The 18269-nt window shown below is 64.0% G+C and overlaps 8 protein-coding genes across 8 annotated transcripts; 5 read left to right on the plus strand and 3 right to left on the minus strand.

The window, feature by feature from the left end:
- The first annotated feature begins 141 nt into the window (after positions 1 to 141).
- Positions 142 to 1039, plus strand: AMSG_06881 (uncharacterized protein). Its single transcript, XM_013901478.1, has 2 exons — positions 142 to 243; positions 420 to 1039. Exons 1-2 carry the CDS (start codon positions 157 to 159, stop codon positions 996 to 998), a joined length of 666 nt encoding a protein of 221 aa, XP_013756932.1. The 5' UTR covers positions 142 to 156; the 3' UTR covers positions 999 to 1039.
- A 20-nt stretch (positions 1040 to 1059) lies between these two features.
- AMSG_06882 (UPF0160 protein c) lies at positions 1060 to 2398 on the minus strand. The gene is made up of 2 exons (XM_013901479.1): positions 2329 to 2398; positions 1060 to 2096 (listed from the first exon to the last, which is right to left on the minus strand). Exons 1-2 carry the CDS (start codon positions 2364 to 2366, stop codon positions 1118 to 1120), a joined length of 1017 nt encoding a protein of 338 aa, XP_013756933.1. The 5' UTR covers positions 2367 to 2398; the 3' UTR covers positions 1060 to 1117.
- Positions 2399 to 2782: 384 nt separating this feature from the next.
- On the plus strand, positions 2783 to 4270 carry AMSG_06883 (uncharacterized protein; the record flags this gene model as incomplete). The annotated part of the gene is made up of 2 exons (XM_013901480.1): positions 2783 to 2819; positions 3003 to 4270. The coding sequence occupies 2 exons, from the start codon at positions 2783 to 2785 to the stop codon at positions 4268 to 4270; spliced, it is 1305 nt and encodes a 434-aa protein (XP_013756934.1).
- Positions 4271 to 4279: 9 nt separating this feature from the next.
- AMSG_06884 (uncharacterized protein) lies at positions 4280 to 6543 on the minus strand (the record flags this gene model as incomplete). The annotated part of the gene is made up of 2 exons (XM_013901481.1): positions 4280 to 5447; positions 5699 to 6543. 2 exons carry the CDS (start codon positions 6541 to 6543, stop codon positions 4280 to 4282), a joined length of 2013 nt encoding a protein of 670 aa, XP_013756935.1.
- Positions 6544 to 6682: 139 nt separating this feature from the next.
- On the minus strand, positions 6683 to 9539 carry AMSG_06885 (LETM1 and EF-hand domain-containing protein 1; the record flags this gene model as incomplete). Its single annotated transcript, XM_013901482.1, has 2 exons — positions 6683 to 9036; positions 9533 to 9539. 2 exons carry the CDS (start codon positions 9537 to 9539, stop codon positions 6683 to 6685), a joined length of 2361 nt encoding a protein of 786 aa, XP_013756936.1.
- A 274-nt stretch (positions 9540 to 9813) lies between these two features.
- On the plus strand, positions 9814 to 11199 carry AMSG_06886 (uncharacterized protein; the record flags this gene model as incomplete). The annotated part of the gene is made up of 1 exon (XM_013901483.1): positions 9814 to 11199. One exon carries the CDS (start codon positions 9814 to 9816, stop codon positions 11197 to 11199), a length of 1386 nt encoding a protein of 461 aa, XP_013756937.1.
- Positions 11200 to 11588: 389 nt separating this feature from the next.
- On the plus strand, positions 11589 to 16568 carry AMSG_06887 (uncharacterized protein; the record flags this gene model as incomplete). The annotated part of the gene is made up of 4 exons (XM_013901484.1): positions 11589 to 14748; positions 14850 to 15328; positions 15385 to 15570; positions 15642 to 16568. The coding sequence occupies 4 exons, from the start codon at positions 11589 to 11591 to the stop codon at positions 16548 to 16550; spliced, it is 4734 nt and encodes a 1577-aa protein (XP_013756938.1). The 3' UTR covers positions 16551 to 16568.
- Positions 16569 to 17165: 597 nt separating this feature from the next.
- Positions 17166 to 18149, plus strand: AMSG_06888 (uncharacterized protein; the record flags this gene model as incomplete). Its single annotated transcript, XM_013901485.1, has 2 exons — positions 17166 to 18029; positions 18081 to 18149. The coding sequence occupies 2 exons, from the start codon at positions 17166 to 17168 to the stop codon at positions 18147 to 18149; spliced, it is 933 nt and encodes a 310-aa protein (XP_013756939.1).
- Positions 18150 to 18269: the final 120 nt, after the last annotated feature.

Here is an 18269-nt window from a genome sequence, read left to right on the forward strand (position 1 = left end):
CCCCCCCCCCTGCACGCCGTCTTGTGTGGTTTGTTGGCCATTGGCCATTGGCCATGATCCTGGACGCGACGATGCCGGCCATGTGACCAAGCCCACTTCCCCCCCCATGACGGGCACGACACCGGACTCGGTACACTCGTCTGGTCCATTCCAACTATGGACGCACCTCTGTTTGGTGAGACCAAGTCCAGCTCCAAGCTGGTGTACTATGGTGTGGGCGGCATTCTGGGCATCTTCTCCACGGTAGGTGGTGTGACAGGGGGCGGGGAGGGGGGGGGGGAGGGGGGGGAGCATGTGCGACACGGGAGGACAGGGGAGGCAGGGGGAGAGGCAGGTGAGGCAGGGGGAGAGGCAGGGGGAGGCAGGGGGAGAGGCAGGGGGATTCATGGCAAGGTGGGAGGGACTGGTGTGCGGTGCAGGTGACTGTGATTGCGGCCATTGTGACGGGCGCCAAGGAGGACTTTCGGCACATCTTCTTTGCTATCACGCTCTGCCTCTACCTGGCGGTCTTTGCCGTCCTTGTCCGGTGGTACATGAAGGGCGATCTGGATCCCAAGTTCAAGAACCTGTTCATTCTCCTTACCATCGCCTGCCTCTTTGCAGGCGTCACCGCGAACCTGTACATCTGGCGCAAGCTGCCGGACGTCAAGGCTTGTAAGGGCGAGCTGTACTATGTGGAGAGCGAGACCAAGGGCTACTGCGTCCCGCTCTGCGCCAGCTCGTACCTGCTCAACACCCGCACTATGGCCTGTCAGTTTGTCAACAACTCGCTCTCCACCCACGGCGTCGACATGATCGACTCGGGCCTCTCGCCACTGTCGCTGCCGGACGACGGTGACGCGCCGGCCGAGGCCCCGATCGAGCCTGCTCCCGCCGCGCTTGCGCCCGTCGCGGCAAAGGAGGTCGAGGCCAAGCCTGCGTCGGCGGCCGGCTCGGTCGCCTTTGGCGTGGGGCTCAAGCGCCGCAAGTCCGGCATCAGCTTCCGCAGGCAGCCGTAGCAGCTCCATGACGGCGACATTACATTATCCCTCGCAGCCGAGCTACCCCAGGCGTTCGCGCTGCGCTGTATGTCTTTCATTCCTAAGCGGGCCAAGAGTGCGACAGCATAGCCCGGGACTCAGGCCTCGCCAGCCAGCGCCAGCGCCTTGTTGGCCATGGCCACCACTCCCTCGTACGTCTTGTGCCCACCGATAAAGCCCGAGGCGTGCACAAAGATGGCGCCGTCGACGCCAAGCTCGGCCTTGGCATCGAGCTCGGCGTCGCGGACACCGCGCCACGGCTCGGGCAGCGGCAGGCGCGACTGGAACGAGTCCGGCGAGATGGGCACGGCCTGGATGCGCCACGCGCCCGAGCGGTCGGTAAAGAGCGCGTACTTGACAGAGCCAGCAATGCCACGCTCCTCCTCAAGCTCCATCAGGTGCGCCTTCCACGGGCAAGTTGTCTCCAGGAGAATGACCTCGCCCGAGGGGTGGACCGACGGCGCGGCGTCGAGCGCGGCAGCGACAATGTCGCGGGCCGGAAGCCACGAGTGGACCAGGCCCTCGAGCTTGCCCACAAAGGCCTCGGTAGTGATGGCAACGGCCTTCTCAAACCGTGCCTGGACCGGATCGGTGTCGGGCTCGTCGGCTGGCGCCTCGAGCACCTCGTTCCACCGCGGGTTGAGCGCCGCCACCCGCGAGCCGAGATCCGTCCCGTTCGACTTGTACGCCGGCTTCAGCTCGGCAGGGTACTGGGAGATGCCGTTGTCGATGGCGTCGATGGCCTCGACAAAGTTGACATACATCTTGTTGTACACCAGCTCGAGCACGGCGTCGTCAGCAATGTCCGCCACCGAGGCCACAATCTCGCGACCAAAGTGCTTGTACACCAGCCCTGCCGATGACAGCGTAGTCTCAAAGCCCTCGCCAAAGGTGCCAGTAAAGCCACGCTGGTGGTGGTCAAACAGGTTCTTATCGGCATCGTACACCCCGCCCACGTCCACCACCACATCTGCCGTCGCCAGCACCTCGGGATCCCGCGACCGCACCACGCCCGCGCCGGCAAACTCCTTGGTCATCCTCAGGAGGCCCACTGCGAGCGCCTCATCACAATGGAACCTACCCCCCCCTCCCGTTTACACATACCCGTTCCGCCCAGCACCAGCCCGGAGAGCATGTTGTGAGTTGGCGGCCATGCAGAGGATGGGGAGGCAGGGGGTGATCGTGATCGTGATCGTGATCATGATCATGATCTTGATCATGATCTTGTCCCTGTTCGGATCACCGTCGCCCCTCCCCCCTTCCCCCCCCCCTCCCCTCCCCCTCTTCACGCTACACTGGAGCCACCTACGAGCCAGAATGTGTTCCGATGACCTTGGTTGATGCCATGGCTGCTGCTGTGGTGATACGGCGGATTGAAGAGAGCATTGGGGCCTTGAACGTGCTGTCGCCTGGCTCGCTCGTCGGCGCAAGAGGCCTCTCTCGCTGGCTTTCCGGCCAAACTGAGTGGCTCGATCTTGGGGATCACGGCGACCCGGCAGGCCTTTCATGCCGCCGCCCCAAGGTTGCCATCAAGTGGGCTCACAATGGCTTCTGATCAACTCGGCCTTGACTCTACGCAGTATATCTTGGCTGCAACCATGTGATCTGTTACACGTGTTTATTCGAGCAAGATCGGTTTTTGATCAGTGATCACGCTTCAAAATCATACCGGCCCCCCCTTCCTTTCCTGCCCTCGATTCTCATCCCTCCCCCCTTATTTCCGCACCTTTCCCTACCGTATTGCAGCCAGCACAACCACGTGCATGCGTCTCTTCCCCGGTGGCGTGATCGGCTCATCGTGTGTGTGCGGCTGGCTCATCGCGTCTTTGCTCTCGCTGCGCACCTGATTTCCATTCTGCTGCCACTGGCACGCCGGCAACCACCTCTGCCTCCCACGCCAGGCACAAGACTCCTCTCCACTGACGTCGGCGATGGGTATGGGGATATCTCTGCGGACACTGGTGGCGCCTGTGGTCTTCACAGCCGCGCTGGTTGCATTGTTCTCGGCCCCCGAGGCCGTGGACGAGCTGCCGTCCCTGACTCGGCTTGCTCCAACCTGGTTCCGCTCGACAGCTGTGGCTGCCGTGGGCGTCTACCCCCAGTCACGGACGGAGGCCTTTGCCTACGGAAGGCTGCTGGAGCGATTGGTCGTTGCAGAGGCCCGCGGCGATGGAAAGGCGATTGATGAGGTGCTTGCGGCTGCCGCTGTGCTTGCGGGGCGCGTAGTGACTGCGCGCGAGGTCAAGGCCATCGAGGACAACACAGTGGCGGTCGAGTCCCGCCGCGGACCACTGAGCGTAGCGCTGGGCATGCTCTCGCTGGTCAACATCATGTGGCTAGTGTCGATCTTTGGCATTGCCGCCTTTTTGCTCCCGGCGCTCGCCATCTGCGTCCGCCCGCTCGTCGCCGCCCTGATCTCCGTCTTCACCCGCTGGATCCTCCCGATGCTCATTGCGCTGCAGCCAGTCTACGAGCTGGCGATGTACGCATTTGCGGTCTTGCTGCTCGCAGAAGGTCTACGCATGCCGCCCGAGACCGGCGTTATGATTGCGCTCACCGGTGTTGTCCTCGCCGTCCCGGCCTTTGTGTACTCGACGTACTTGCACACGCACGCAAAGACGTCGATGAGTGCATTCTCGACGTGGGTGAGCGTGTTGTGCACCGTCTGGTTTGTTGTTCCGGCCATCCACTTTGATGACGCTCTCATGGCGTGGATTGCAGTGGCCTCGTTCTACTCGGCGGTCGGGTTCTCAGTCGTCCCGCTCGGCCTCAGGTACCTTGTGGGCTTCCACTCGCCAGAGACCATGGTCCGGGTCTCGATCACGTCGACTATTGTGCTCGGAACCTTTGCGGCACTGAGAGTTTGCGGGGCTGAGTATGCGGCGATGCAGCTGCTCGCTGCACCCACGTCTGTCTTTGGCACGCTCACGCTCCTCCTCGCGCAGCTCATTGCCTCATCGCGGTTCTACGCTTGGTGGTCGTTGCCGTACTATGTGCGGCAGCTGACGATGATTGCCACGCTGGGAGTCCTGCTCGGCTTTGGGGCCATCGGCGGCTCACCGGGCATGTTCAACACGGCAACGACGTTTACCGTGCTGTACGTGGTGGAAAAGGTGCTCGAGCTCGAGTTCCTCTGGTCGTCCAGCATCGCGCCGCTCACCATTCTCGCCATTTTTGTCGCCATGTACGCCGCCTCGCTCTTCCTCGCATCACATCCGGGCTGGCTCGTCTCGATTGCGTTCAACCTGTAGCGTCAGTTCTTACGGCTCGAGGTGGTCGAGCGGATACGGAGCGTCGATAAAGTCCAGCTCGGGGACTGCAGCGAAAAAGTCGGCAATGGGCACGTCTGCCAGCGAGCGCGGGTAGTGGCTCGTCCGCCACGACGGAGTCGAGCCGAGCTTGGACGGTGTGATGTGGTTGCGCAAGTCGGCAAGAGTGGCCGGCGACGACGCGTTGCGGACCCGGTTCTCCAGAAAGCTGAGGGTGTGGTAGGTGAAGCGATCGATGACGGCGACACCGAGCGAATGAGCCGCCGAGTACGAGTACGACGACTCGCCGATGACCGACGATCCAACAGTGACAATGCCTGGCGTGGTGACGGCCGAGAACAGCGTGTCGGCCTGACACGTGTCGGCCATGACCAGCATCTCGTTGAACCGGCCCGTCGAGGCCATCGACGCAAAGGCGTCGGCAAGATCGACCGAAGTCACCTCGCCCGAGTCCTGGAACTTGAGGAACTGGTCACCGCCGTGGCCGGTCATAAAGACCAAGATGTTGGAGCCGGCGTCTGAGCGCAGCATCTTGGACTTGGCCGTGCCCGGCGGCGTCCGTCCGGTCAGCACTCGCAGAAAGGCCTCAGCAGTGACCTCGTACCCGCGATAGTCGACCTCTACAGCCTCCCCATACAGATTGAGGTCGAGTGAGCCCGAGTTGAACACATGGGCCGGCTCGATGTTCCGCGAGTTGCACGCCATGTCATCTGCGAGCATAAGGATGATGTGCGAGTCCGGAATGCCCAGCCGCTGCACAGATCGGTACAGCGAGAGCGTGTTGGCAATATGCCGATAGTTGAACCAGTACCTCGAGGCACAGACAAGGACCGCCCAGTTGGACGTGTGTCCGCCATCTCCGGCCCCTCCGCCTGCTGCCGCCTTGCCCGTTGCTCCCTCGCCTGCCGCTCCCTCGCCAGCCGCCGCCTTCCCTGCCTCTCGTCTCGCCAGCCACGCTGCCGCCACATCGACTGCCTCCTCGGCCCCGTCTGTAGCCACCACCTGGACCTTGCTCATCCCGTCCCCAGCCCCAGCCGAGGTCCCGGCCACAGGCAGAGACTCAGCGCCGTCCACCTCTGCCGCCACCGCCACCTCTGCCGCCAGCACCGCCACCGCCACCGCCACCGCTACCGCCCCCAGCCCCAGCCCCCAGCCTCTCCTGCTGCCTCTACACATAGTCCTCTGTCTCCTTTGCCCTCCCATCTTGCTTGGGCGGTGTTCGAGTGAGGTGTGGCACCCGCTTGCCCTCGCCCTCGCCCGCCCCTCCCGCCCACCCGCCGGCCAGCGAGAGCGTCGGGGCTGGACATCCGGATGCGCCGGCCAGCTGTGGTAACGAAAGGGCTTGTGTTTGTTGCGGATGGTAGTGGTAGTGGTGGTGGTGGTGGTGGTGGTGGTGGTGGTCAGTAGGACCAGGGGAAGACGACAAGCTCGGCGAGGTCGATGCCAGCGAGCGCGATGCCTGGAAGGACGAGGAGAGAGACCAGCCGTGCGAGCGAGTGGTTGGTGAAGCGTGCTTGCTGTGGCGGCGGAGGGCCGGCACGAAAGTCGACAAGGGGCTCCATAAAGGCGATGAGGCCCAGGACGGCGCAGGAGACGACGCCGGCCCAAATCAGCCATGATCGCGTCCGCCGCGCCACGAGCGACCACATGCAGGCAACAAAGCCGTAGCAGCAGACCCCCATCGGCGCCAGCATGCCGAGTGTCGGCACAGCGCCCAGCAGGGAAGCGCCGGCGACCGCTGCCAGCGCGAGGCTCGCCGAGCCGACCACTGCCGCCAGCCGCCATCGCACATCGTAGGCGTACAGCATCCACACCGCCGGGACAGCGAGGCCCACCATGTGGGCAAGCCATGCGAGAAGCGCCACCCGCCACCAGAACGCATACGATCCGTCGACTCCAGGCGCATCAGCTGTGGTCAACGCCGCCGCCGAGCTCGGGCTCCGGCCGTGGAGCCCGGCCCCCGCAGCGGCGGCCACTGCTGCGGCGAGCAGACTGGCGGCATGCCATCCGATAATCAAAACCGATGACCTCGGCCCACGGCGACGTCGTGAGCCACTTTGCCCGTGTTGGCCCGTTCGGCTCTGACCGCCATTGGCGCCCTCGCCGCGGCCCCTACTCCCACCGGCTGCCAGCCATCGGTGGAGCGGGACGGCGAGCTGGGCGGCGGCGAGCAGGACACACTCGCCAGCCACCAGAGCCTCTGTTGCCGTTGTGGCAGGGCAGTGGTCGAGGTACTGCACAACCGCAAGCACCATGGCGTGAGGTGCGTGGGCGACAAGTGGGTCGGAGGGCAGGTAGGCGGCGGCTGGTGGTGGTGGTGGTGGTGGTGGTGGTGGTGTTGGTGGTGTTGGGGGGCGGTGGCTCTCTGCCCTCTTTGGGCTGCCCTCTTTGGGTTCATTCCTTGTCGGCATCGGCGGCCGGGGACGACGACGTTGAGGGTGTGCGCTTCTTGAGGGCGGCCTCGCGGGCAAGCTGGGCGAGCTCAGCCTGCTCGACCACATAGTTGGTGAGCTCGTCGATGGAGATGCGGTCGTCGTTGTCGAGATCGATCTTGGCCCAGAGGTCGTCGAGCTGCTTCTCGGTCAGCTTGTGCTTCATCGACGAGACGGCGAGCGCAAACTCAGCGGCGGAGATGCAGCCGTCGCCGTCGATGTCGATGGTCTTGAGCGAGGCGCCAAGCTCTGACTCGGCGTCGTGAATGTCCTCCTCAAGGGACGAGACCATCTTGGCAATCTTGCGCTCGAGCGACGAGAGGAGCTTGGTCTCGGCGACCACGCGCTTGTCCTTGGAGACAGCGGCGGCGGCGGCAGCGGCGGCGGCCGACTGTGCTTCGGCCTCGGCGGCAGCGGCGTCCTTCTCTTCGGACGCCTTGAGCGCCTCGAGCGCCTCCTTCTCCTTCTCGAGGGCCGAGTCGGAGGCAAGGGTGACGACGGCCTCCTCGAGCTGCTGCAGCTCCTCGGACGAGAGAGCGGTGACGACATCGTGCATGCGCTCCAGCGGCTCAGCGCCCGGACGGGCGGCGGCGTCGTCGTCACCGACGTCCTCGCCACGTGCTGCAGCTGCCCGCTTGGCCTCGGCGGCGATGACTGTGGCGGTGGCGGAAGCCACCGTTGCGGCGGCTGTCGCGGCCATGGTGGCATCTGCGAGCGACTTGGTGCGGATGGTGTCCTCCTGGATAGCAGTCTTGACAGCGGCGTCCTCCTCGGCCTGGCGCGCAGCCTGCTTGGCGGCGTCCTCCTTGTCCTTGAGCTCCTTGGCCTTGGCTGCTTCGCGGGCGATGGCCTCCTCCTCGATCTTGAGTAGGCGCAGCTTCTCAGCCGCGGTATCGTCGTCATCCTCGGTGTCGACCTCCTCGGCCCGAATCTCGTCGATGATCTCCTCGGGGAAGGCCAGGATGGTGTCCTGGAGGCGGACGGCCGGCGCCACCTTTTCGGAGATGAGCAGCGCGCGTGAGAGGACCAGCATGGCCGCCGGCACCTGCTCCTCGATGTGCAGATAGAGCCACTCGGAGATCTGGGCGCGAAGCTTGTCGAGGTCGACTCCGACGCCGCGCATGCCACGCGAGATGGCGGCCTGGACCAGCTCCTCATCCGAGAGCGAGTCGACGCCCTCGTCCATGATCATTAGATCGTCCTGCTTGATGGTCTCGAACCGGTTCTCGAGCTGGAACCGCAGGTACCCGGTTGTGCCGTACGGCGAAATGCCCATGTACTTGCACATGTTCTGCAGCTGCGGCCGGGTCAGCGTGCTCAGAGTCAGCTTGTCGCCAAACAAGTTCGCCATCCGCAGGATCGACTCGTTGTCGACAGGCTCGCCGGCTTGCACCTTGCCCATGAACGAGGTCAGCTCCTCGGCGCGCGCCTCGCCGGACTTGAGCTTGGTCTCGTCAGCCACCTCGTGCAGGATCTCCTTGAGGAACTTGGCCATCTCCAGCCGGATCTTGAGCTCCTTGCGGCGCTTCTCCTTCACCTTGGCCTCGTCCTCAAACGTCGACGGCAGCATGTTGGGGAAAATGTACAGCGCGACCGGGAGGAGGAGCTCGAGGAACGGAACGACCAGGAACATGGCCAGTGGAATGACTCGGAACAGGTCTGCCGCTGTCCGTCGCAGCTGCCGCCGCTCGCGCCGCGTCAGCTGGTTCCCGCGGACCAGCTTGATCAAGTACTTGGACGCAATGCGGGTCTCTGTGCCCAGCATCTTGAACCCGGTCCAGTGGTGGTGGGCCATCTTCTTGGTCGCCACCCACATCTTAGCCAGTCGCGACTGCGCCTCGGCAGCCTCGGCCTCGGTCTCCTTCTTGCTTATCTTTCCGCTCTTCTTGCCCTCGTCCTCGTTGTCTGCCCACACCGGCCGCGCCGTGCTCAACGCCCGCAGCGCCCCGCCGGCCACGGACCGGCCCCCGCCGGCCTGCAGCAGCATCCGCGCGAGGCCCGGCGGCGGCGGCGCGCCCCATGCCCACCCAGACTGCCGGCCGAGTAGCGCCAGCGTCCGCCCGCTGCCTGGGGCCGAGACTGAGGCGAGGGACGGAGCCGGCGCCGAAGGCACCAAGGCTCGGGAGGCAGCCCGGGCCGAGAACAGCCTTGCGGCACCACCAGAGCAGCTCACGGTGTGGAGCGAGTTGGCCACAGCACCATGGAGAGCATGCCTCGCAGCAGCACCGCTACCGGCGGCACTCTCGCTCAACTGCGACCGAGCCGCTCCGCCGCCTCCACTCGCTGACCCCGCACGGACAGCCCGGACTGCCCGGACTGCCCGCACAGCCGCCAGCGACGACCGTCCCGCGCGCATGGTGTACGTGTGCATGAGTATAATAGATATACGTCAGCCACCCGTAGACCTTCTCCAGTCGAGTCTGTCCACCCACTTTTACTTCTACTACCTCTCCCATACACGCCCCCCCCCCCCCCCCCCCCCCTCTGCCTCTCCCGTTCCCGTTCCCGTGTCGCTCAACGTTCGCCATGTCGCGTATTCACAGTCGCCAGACCGTCCGACCGCCAGCAGCCCGTCACCCGCCAGCCGACCAGCCGACACGTTGCCGGCCGACCAGGTGATCACCCGCTCCCTCCCCATCCCGCCCACTTCAGCCATTCCAAGCCAATTCCCTCCTGCCCTCTCAAGACCTTCGCCCTCAACAGCTCCACCCTCTACTCTACCGCATCTCCCGTGCCGATCGCCGTCATCGAATCCCTTCCCTCCCTCCCTCCCTCCCCCTTCTCGTCAGCCACAACCTCTCCTGACTCGCACTGATCATGTGGGCCGCACGCGGGATCGGGAGCGTACTGCGCTTCCTCTACACCACGCCCAGAGCCTCCAAGCTCTTCTCCGGTCACCCTTGCTCACAGCTACCCACCCGCGCCCTCGCCTTGTACGCAGTGGTGGCCGGGAGCGGTAGCGTCCGTCTCGGCCGGGCGTGGATGGGCCGACAGCAGACTCGCCGGCCAGGCGGGGCAAGCGACGGACGAGGGCGGGGTGTGAGGCAGGCACAGGCACAGCTCTCGCAGCAGACTCGGGAGTACACTGCAGGGATGGACCGTCGCCCGCCGAACCTGTATCGGACTCTGGAGGTGCATCCTCAGGCAAAGGAGGGTCGGAAGCCGTTTGCCCTCGGCGACGTGGCTTGGCTCGGATTTGACCTCGACCACACGCTCGTGCGGTACAAGATGGACGTCTTTATGCCGCTCTGCGCATCAGCCATTCTCCAGCACCTCGTGACTGCGCTCGACTATCCTCAGAAGCTGGTGGAAGCTGATTTCGACTTTTCGTTTGCCAAGAAGGGCCTCATCATCGACAAGGAGCTCGGCAATGTGGTCAAGCTCGATTGCCAGGGTCGGGTTCTGCAGGGCGCCCACGGGTCTCGCTGGCTCTCGGCGAGTGAGCTGGCGGCGGCGTACGGCGCCGATCCGCTGCCGGGCTTTGAGGGCCGGTCGTCGGAGCGGTACTGGCCGCTCAACACCTTTTTCGACATTCCGGTCGCGCCGGTCTTCGCCGCCATGGTCGATCTCGAGACCGGCAAGTCGTACACCCAGCTCACGCTCGACATCTACGACTCGGTCTCGCACAACTACCTCTCGTTTGACGGCGGATACTACTTTGGCGCCTTTAAGGAGACGCCCGAAAAGTACGTCCACAAGCGCGACGAGATCAAGGCCTGGCTCGCCTCGCTCAAGGCCTCGGGCTCTCACAAGCTCTTTGTCGCCACCAACTCGATGCCGGCGTACTCAAAGCTCCTTCTCGACTTTGCTTTTGGTCCCGGCGAGTGGGAGCCGCTCTTTGATCTTGTCCTCTTCAAGTGCTGCAAGCCGGCGTTCTTCACCGAGGCTGCCCCGTTCCAAGCCGTCACCTTTTCGCCGCGCTCCGATGCGCCGCCACCCGCCGACGGCTCGTACGTCCCTGTCGACGTCGCCTTTCGTGATCTTGCGCCCGGCGAGACCATTCAGATAGGAGGCATGTACCACTACGGCAACGCCGCCGACCTTCACGCTGCGCTCGACGTCGAGCCTGCCGACATTGCCTACTTTGGCGACCACATCCCGTACGACTGCGGCGCTGCCAAGATCCATGCCGGCTGGCGGACCGTTGGCGTCGTGGAGGAGGTTGACTACGACCGCTCGCCGCACTCGGACCCACAGGCTTACAACTCCTGGTCGTGCTTCTTCACCTACGACCCAGTTGCCGAAATCAACACCGCCGTGCTCCCGGACCCGGCCTCATCCGAGACCTACTACAAAAAGTGGATGGACGAGGCGTGCGATGCCGTCGTTCCCGACCTCAACCATCTCATCGGCGTCGAGCTCGATACTGTCCTCAACACCTCGTCGTTCTTTGTCAATCCGGCCGTTCCGCCGCTCCCGCCGCCCGGCGTCACCCACCTCCACCTCGATGGCGACGTTGCCGAGACCAGTGAGCAGTAGCAAACTCCACTCCACACTGGTACTGTACCACCATACGCCCCCCCCCCCCCCCCTTTTTCCAGCCTCTCCCACACTCGGCATCGTCTTTGTCACCGCCGGCAAAATCTTCACCGCCTGCCCAATCTTCAGCAGTGATTTTATTGCTCAATCACCTTCGCTGCCACCGTGACGGGCTCAATTTCCCCCCCCCCTCCCCCCCCACCCCCCCTCCCCCCTCCACGACACGCGCGCACCCACGCTTGCACCACGCGTGGGTCCTGCCACAACCCACTCCCACGTCACTCAGCTCTGTAACTCAGTAGAGTCCTCTCTCGCCCTCCCCCTTGTCAGGCTTCATACCCTCCCTTTCTCTGCTCTCTCCCCCCCTCGCCCCGGCTCACCATTCCAATATGCACCAGCGATTTGTTGTTGTCGTTGTGTGTGCCGTCTCAGTCTTGACACTGAGCGGGCTGGTGAGCGGGCAAGCGCCATTGTCGCCGCCACCACCGCCGCCTTCGCCACCTCCTCACTTTCCGCAACATCCTTCCGATCCGGTTCCCACGGCCCGATTTACAAGTACCTCTGCCGAGTTTGACATCACTTTTTCAAACGCCACCGATCGCGCTGGTGCACCCGAGTCCGTCATCGACTTTGACTGCGGGATTCTCTTCTTCGACATCTCCACGCTGGGCACGAGTCCTGTCTGTCGCTTTGTCACTGACGCCCATGTCAACGTCGCGCTCGGATCAGGCGCCACCGCGATGCCCGGCGATGTGCTCTTCCTCGCTATTGAGTTCAAGGCAGCCGCACCGGCGGCCCGGCGGCGCAGGAGAGTAGAGATCCGCGGCCCGACGAGCATCACCCTCCTTGCCCCACTTTCGCCCCAGCCGCTGGTTGCAGCCCTCCTCGCACCGCCCTCGGTCGACTCGTGTGGCACGGTTACGCTCGACGCCTCGGCATCGAGCGGCATCCGTCTCCTGTACCAGTACGCCCTTCTCTCGCCGCACAACACGAGCGATGCGTTGGCTGTTTCGTCGGCACTCGCTGCCACCCCCAGCTCACAGTTCCAGGTCTCGCTCGCAGTTGACAGCTGGCCAGAAGGCGTACCGTACGTCTTTCGCCTCACTGTCACCGACTGGCTGGGAGCGACTGACAACACCACCACCACAATTGTCAAGGATCCCGGCGCTCCGCAGCTCACGCTCTCCACCGCCACGGCCCTGGTCTCTTCGCGGACAGCGTTCGCGCTCTCAGTCGACGTCGCATTTGCATCGTGCTCGTCGTCGTCGACGCCGCCGATTGCCGTTGCCTGGTCGACGAGTGCCGGGCCGGACGACCCCATCACTGCCCACGGGATTCCTGCCGCAAGCAATACGCTCAACTTTCCGCCGGGTGTTCTCACTGTCGGCGGGAGCTACATCTTTGAGGTCAACGTCAACACCACCGATGGATCGGCCAAGTCGGCGTCAGCGTCAGCAACGGTGACCGTCAAGACTTCGGCGCTGGTGGCGTTTGTGGCAGGCGGCAGCAGCCAGACTTTCCACTCGAGCCTTGACGTAGTGCTTGACGGCTCGGGCTCGTACGATCCCGACGCGGCCGGCGCTCTCACGTACCTGTGGACTTGCACGGATGTATCAGCCGGTGGTGCGTGTGTCTCCTCGCCCTCATCGATCACCTGGAACGCACCGACTCTCACCCTCCCAGCCTCACTCATTACGGTGCCTGTCTCGGACAAGTTGTCGATATCACTGACGGTGAGCGCCGGCGCGCGTTTGAGCGTGACGACGATCACGGTCACGCGCGCCGTCCTTCCGTTCGAAAAGTACAGTTTGACGTGGCGCGATGCCGATCTTGTGCAGAACGTTAATGACTTTATGATCCTTACCGCCAACGTTGTCCCAGCCCAGGCCGGCGATGTAATCGAGTATTTGTGGGACGAAGCGAGTGGAAAGCTCAATCTGGAGGCAAACAACACGCTGGCAACGCTCACCCGCCGCGAGAATAACTTTGGCATCCGGGCCAACGTCATGGTGCCGCAAGTCGAGTACGAGTTCCGCCTCTTCGCGCGTGTTATCCGCAACTCGGGCTCGTTACGATCTTCCCTCACGACCCGCGCCATTGCCGACGCGCTCGACAGCGGCCTCTCGTCGCGCCACGCACTCACGCGTGCGTACTGGGCCGCGCACTACCCTGGAGATCCCGCCGCACTGCTTGGCACTGGCTCCGCCCGCGGCACCAGGGCCGTCTCGCCGTACTTTCACCTTGCGTCGCACGTGGCGCGGGTCAACGCCGTCCCTGTCGGTGGCACTTTCACGGCTGTTGGGCCACCGGCATCGGCCACGGCTGACACGCTCTTCACCTTTGTTTTTTCAGGCTGGAGCGATGGCGACGGCGACGTCATCCTCTACTCGGTGGTCCAGGAGCTGGCGTCGGGCGAGCTGCTGGAGCTAGTGCCAAAGTCGGTTGGCACCTCGCACTCGGTGTATCTTCAGCCAGGCCGACAGGCGAACAACTACCAGGTCAGCGTGCTTGGCTATGTGACCGATGACCGCGCTGGCCGTGCCGCGCCAGTCAAAATCTCACTCCGGGTCCAGCCGTTTGCCGCATCGTCGGCAGGCGCAGGGGCGACCGCCGAAAGCCTTGTTGACGGCATCCTCTCGCGAAGCGTGGAACTGGGCAACGTCAACCAAGCGCTGCAGCTCATCTCATCGATCTCGGACGTGGTCAACTCGGCGCCGTCGCCGACGCCGTCTGCGACGCCGGACCCGACGGCAGTCCGCGCGCGCGAGAAGCTATTTGCCGCCCTCCAGCGTGTCGCCAAGGTCAACGGAACTGCCGACGACCTGGCACGGACGTCGTCGACGCTCGGGGTAGTCCTCGGCGTGCCGCGCGAGGTGTCAGCAGCGCTGCTCGACAACTCGCTCGCGCTCACTACTCAGCTGTTCAGCTCGATAGGCGAGTCGTATGTGACCGAGGAGCAGGGCTCCGGCATCTCGCGTGCGCTGGCCGGCCTCTTTCGCGCCGCCAACGCCAACGCGTCGCTGGCGTCTGTTGGCGAGGTGACTAGCGGCGGCGACGCTGTCAGCCGCACACTGGAACTTGTACCCAAGCTGGCGCGCGCGGTCATGGCCGATGCTGTCGATGGCATGATTCCGCTGGTAGCGAGCAACGCCATGTTCCGGTTTGAGGGCCGCCAGCATGTAGCGTCGTCGCTCGGGCTCCAGGCCAACGAGACCGGCAGCACTGTTCCGTCGGGCGTGGACCTGGCGTCGGCGTGCGGGGCTATCCGGCTACCGACGTCGGCACTCACGGGCGCCGGCGCCCGCGAGAACGACTCGATTCGTTCCGAGTGCATTGCCTTTTCAGAGAACATCTACGCTTGGGCAGGCGGGCGAAGCGCCGATGGCAACTCGTCGCGCAAGACGTCTGGCGCGCTGGTCTCGCTCTCATATCGTGCGTCGCCGGTGGGCGCACTGAGCATTGGCGCATCGACGCCACTGGTAACCGGCGAGCTTGCGGTTACCAACAGTGCCGACGCCATCTTTATCACGGTGCCGCTGACGGCGGGCCGTGGCGAGCTGTCTGCGGCCGCCTGCCGATTCTGGGATGACACCCGAGACGGGTGGAGCGAGGACGGATGCCAGGTTGCGTCTGTTGAGCGGGGGTGGCAGTAACGTGCGCGTGTAACCACCTAACGACGTTTGGCCTCAACACGCTCGACGCGTCCGACTTTGAGCGGCTGAGGAATATCAAGGACCAACCAGAGGCGCTCATTGTGGTTGTGCTTGGATGGGCGGCGCTCCTCATCGCGCTGCCGTTCCTTCATTTGGCTGACCGCAAGGACGCGCTGGCCTTGCTTCACGACCGCGATGCCGAGCACTCTGTGTTTCTACAGGCCAAGCTTGCAGCACTCAGTGGGCGCGGAGCACTGCTCAAAAAGTCGCTCAAAGACGCTGTGACGCGCAAGCATCTCTGGATGTCGCTCTTCATCAAGGCCAAGGATGATCCGTTCACTCGGGTTTTCCGCGCTGGCGTTCTCTTTACCACCCTTGTCGCCGGCCTTGCCATGGCTGCTGCGTTCTTTAAGGACCAGTCCGACGACGAAGTGGTGAGCAGCAAAGCGCGAATCGTCGAGCTTGTTGTCTCGATCGTCATCGGAGTCGTGCTGTTTGGCCCCATCACCGCCATCACCTTTTCCTCCGCAAGGCGGCCAAAGGCACCATCTACGGCCTCTTACCCAAGGAGCGGCACTGGCTCCAGCTTCATCCCGGCAAGCGGCCGATTGATGCCGTCGGCAAGAGCCCGCCAGCTCACATGGGCCTCGCTGAGCCGCTGCCTAGCTTGTCTGTTGACGAGCAAGAGGAGGTGAGCTCGAGCGAGGATCTGTCGCCTGTTTTGCCCTGGCGGCCGTGGTGGTACTACTGGCGAGAAAACTACGCGGGCGATGCCGGCGCCGTGCCTAGGTTTACCGGCAGTACCAGTGCCAGCACCAGTGCCAGCACGGATACGTACTCGTCGTGGTCGAGCTCGCTTTTGGGAGCGAGCAAGCGCTGCTGATGCGGCATGCCTTGGCCATGCCGTTGTCAACCGCGACCGCAAGCTCAAGCGAGTCGATCGACTGGATTCGCGACGCGCTCGACGACGGCGTGGCGTTGATCTCGTCGTCGTCGTCCAGCAGAAGCAGTGCACAACCGCCTCCACCGCCACCGATAGTGGCGGCGGCGATGGCGCACGCAAACACACCCGAGAGCGGCCAGGGTGGCGAGAGCGGCGAAGCCGGCAAGGGCAAGCGGTGGTTCGGCATTTGCTGCTGCCGCAAAAAGTATGCACCGAGTCTGGAGGAAATGGTGGCGGCGCTGCCGCCGGCAGTTGTCGAGGCGGCTTGGAGTGACTACCACAAGATGGACCTCAACCACGACGGGACGCTGGACGAAGAAGAGGTGGCGGTGATGATGGCGCAGCGCGGGTGGATTCTCCATGAGCGGGAGGTCTACCGGCTGATGGAGGCCATCGACACTGACCACAACGGAGTTGTCGACTTTTACGAGTACCTGGCCCTCGTTGCCATCCGGCTCCACAAGATCAAGGAGGAGGAGAAGGCGCTGCGGCACGGGAGTGTGCCGGCCTGGGGCGGCTGGCTTCTGTTTGGCGCGTTGATGATCATCTCGCTCGTGTCCTCGCTTCTGGTGATAGTGTATGGTCTCAAGTTCTCGCGGCCTGTGGTTCACTCGTGGCTCCGCACCTTTGCGTTCAACGTTGTGCTCGACACGATCTTCTTTGAGCCGCTCAAGGTCTTTACTGGCGTCCTGCTGCACATAGCGACAGTGTCTGGGGCGATGGGGCTGGCCGATGTGTTCTCGCTGTTTGGATGATAAAAATACACATCTGCACTGCAATGCAGCACCAACTGCAACATGTATGGGGAAAGGGGACGGGATGAAGATCGGGCATGGGGGAGGGGGTTGGGAAAGGGAGAAAAAGGGGAAAAAAGGGAAATGTGACCTGCATGTCTCATCCTCGGCTCATACCTCCAGAGGAGGTCACCGACGTTTAGCATGGATGCGGGACCTGGGAGCCTCACCCTCCCAAGGGAGGGGGCTCACCAATGACGTTCGTCCATCAAGGGCGCTGCAGACGGGATACACACCATGGCGTAATGGTGCCCCGCGTCCGTCAAGGTCCTCCGCCAGCCACTGGGACTGGGGCCAACCAAGACTGCTGCCGCTGGGCATGGCCAAAAGACGTACCCGCCGAAGCGGTGCGGTCAATCGGCTGCAATGCTGCTCAGCACGCCCACACCGACTAACCATTGTCTCGGCCACTGGCGGCGAATGGCCGAACGTACCCAGGCGAGGGCTTCCGCTCGCGAAATGGGTTTCACCGACTCGGCCCTGGTGGTGGGTTACATTGCAGCCAACACCACCGTTGTCGTCCTCTCCCGCTACATACGCAAGCACCACCCAGGCATACATACCAAGGAGGCCTCCATGTTCTATGTCGAGGCCATGAAGCTGGCATGTATGACCCTATACCTCGCCGTCGTTGCCGCGCCCGTCACTGCCCGTCTGCCACCCTCCCGCCTCACCCCACGCACCGCCGGCCATCTCCTCGGCCTTGCCACGCTGCCGGCACTGCTGTACGCTGCGCAGACGTGGCTTGCTTACTGGGCCATTGCCCGTCTCGACGCCGGCGTCTACGCCGCGTTCTCGGCGCTCAAGTTTGTGGCCGCCGCACTTGCCGCGGTCGTCCTCCGCGGCGCGCGCATCTCCCGCTCGCAACTCGCCGCCCTCGCCGCCGTCTGCTGTGGTCTGGCGCTGCTGCCGACTGCGCCCCGCGCCGCGAGCCCTGTCGCCGTATCCGGTCAGCTGGCGAGCACTTCGCTCTCGTCGGCTGTTGTCGCCGCCATGATCGCCATCGCCGCAGCGTCTGCGCTTGCTGGCGCTCTCACGGCGTCGCTCCTTCGCGGCGTAGCCGGGTCGTCGCCGCTGATGGCGCGTCTTGTCCCGCCGCATGTCTCTGCCCTCCCGCAGGCGTACAAGTCGCTTGCACTTTATGCCGGCGGTACGGTTGTCTCGGGCGTTGTGTGGGCGCTGTCTCCGCCCGGCGCAGCGACCCGTTCGGCCCCAGATCTGGTCCCGTGGGCGCTGGCGTGGCTCTCGCTTGTAGTCCTCGCCGCCAATGGCATTCTCATCTCGCTCCTCCTTGCCCGCATTTCGATCGTCGCCAAGTCGATGGCCGGTGCCTTTTCCGTCTTTACCATCGCCACGGCCTCGTCGCTCCTCTACGCCGACCTCGGCCCGACCGCGCCTCGGCTCGCCACCTCTGGCATTCTCATTGCCATCGCCATCTACGTCTTTCACGCCTACCCCCCTGCCTGTCATTCTCACTGCGATGCTTCTGAGGTGACCGAGCTAGTCCCTGCCCCGCTCAACTCGGACTCCGTCCGTAAGCGGTCAATCAAGCGCGACTGAGCCTCGCTTGTACAGGGCCTCGCCTGTGCAGAGCTTCCCATCCGAATGGATGATGGGCTCTGCCGTCGCATGCCGACCCGATCTCATCCGTAGCCACACTGCACACCAATCATTGAACGC

This window comes from Thecamonas trahens (genome assembly GCF_000142905.1).
Source record: "Thecamonas trahens ATCC 50062 unplaced genomic scaffold supercont1.29, whole genome shotgun sequence".
NCBI lineage: Eukaryota > Apusomonadida > Apusomonadidae > Thecamonas > Thecamonas trahens.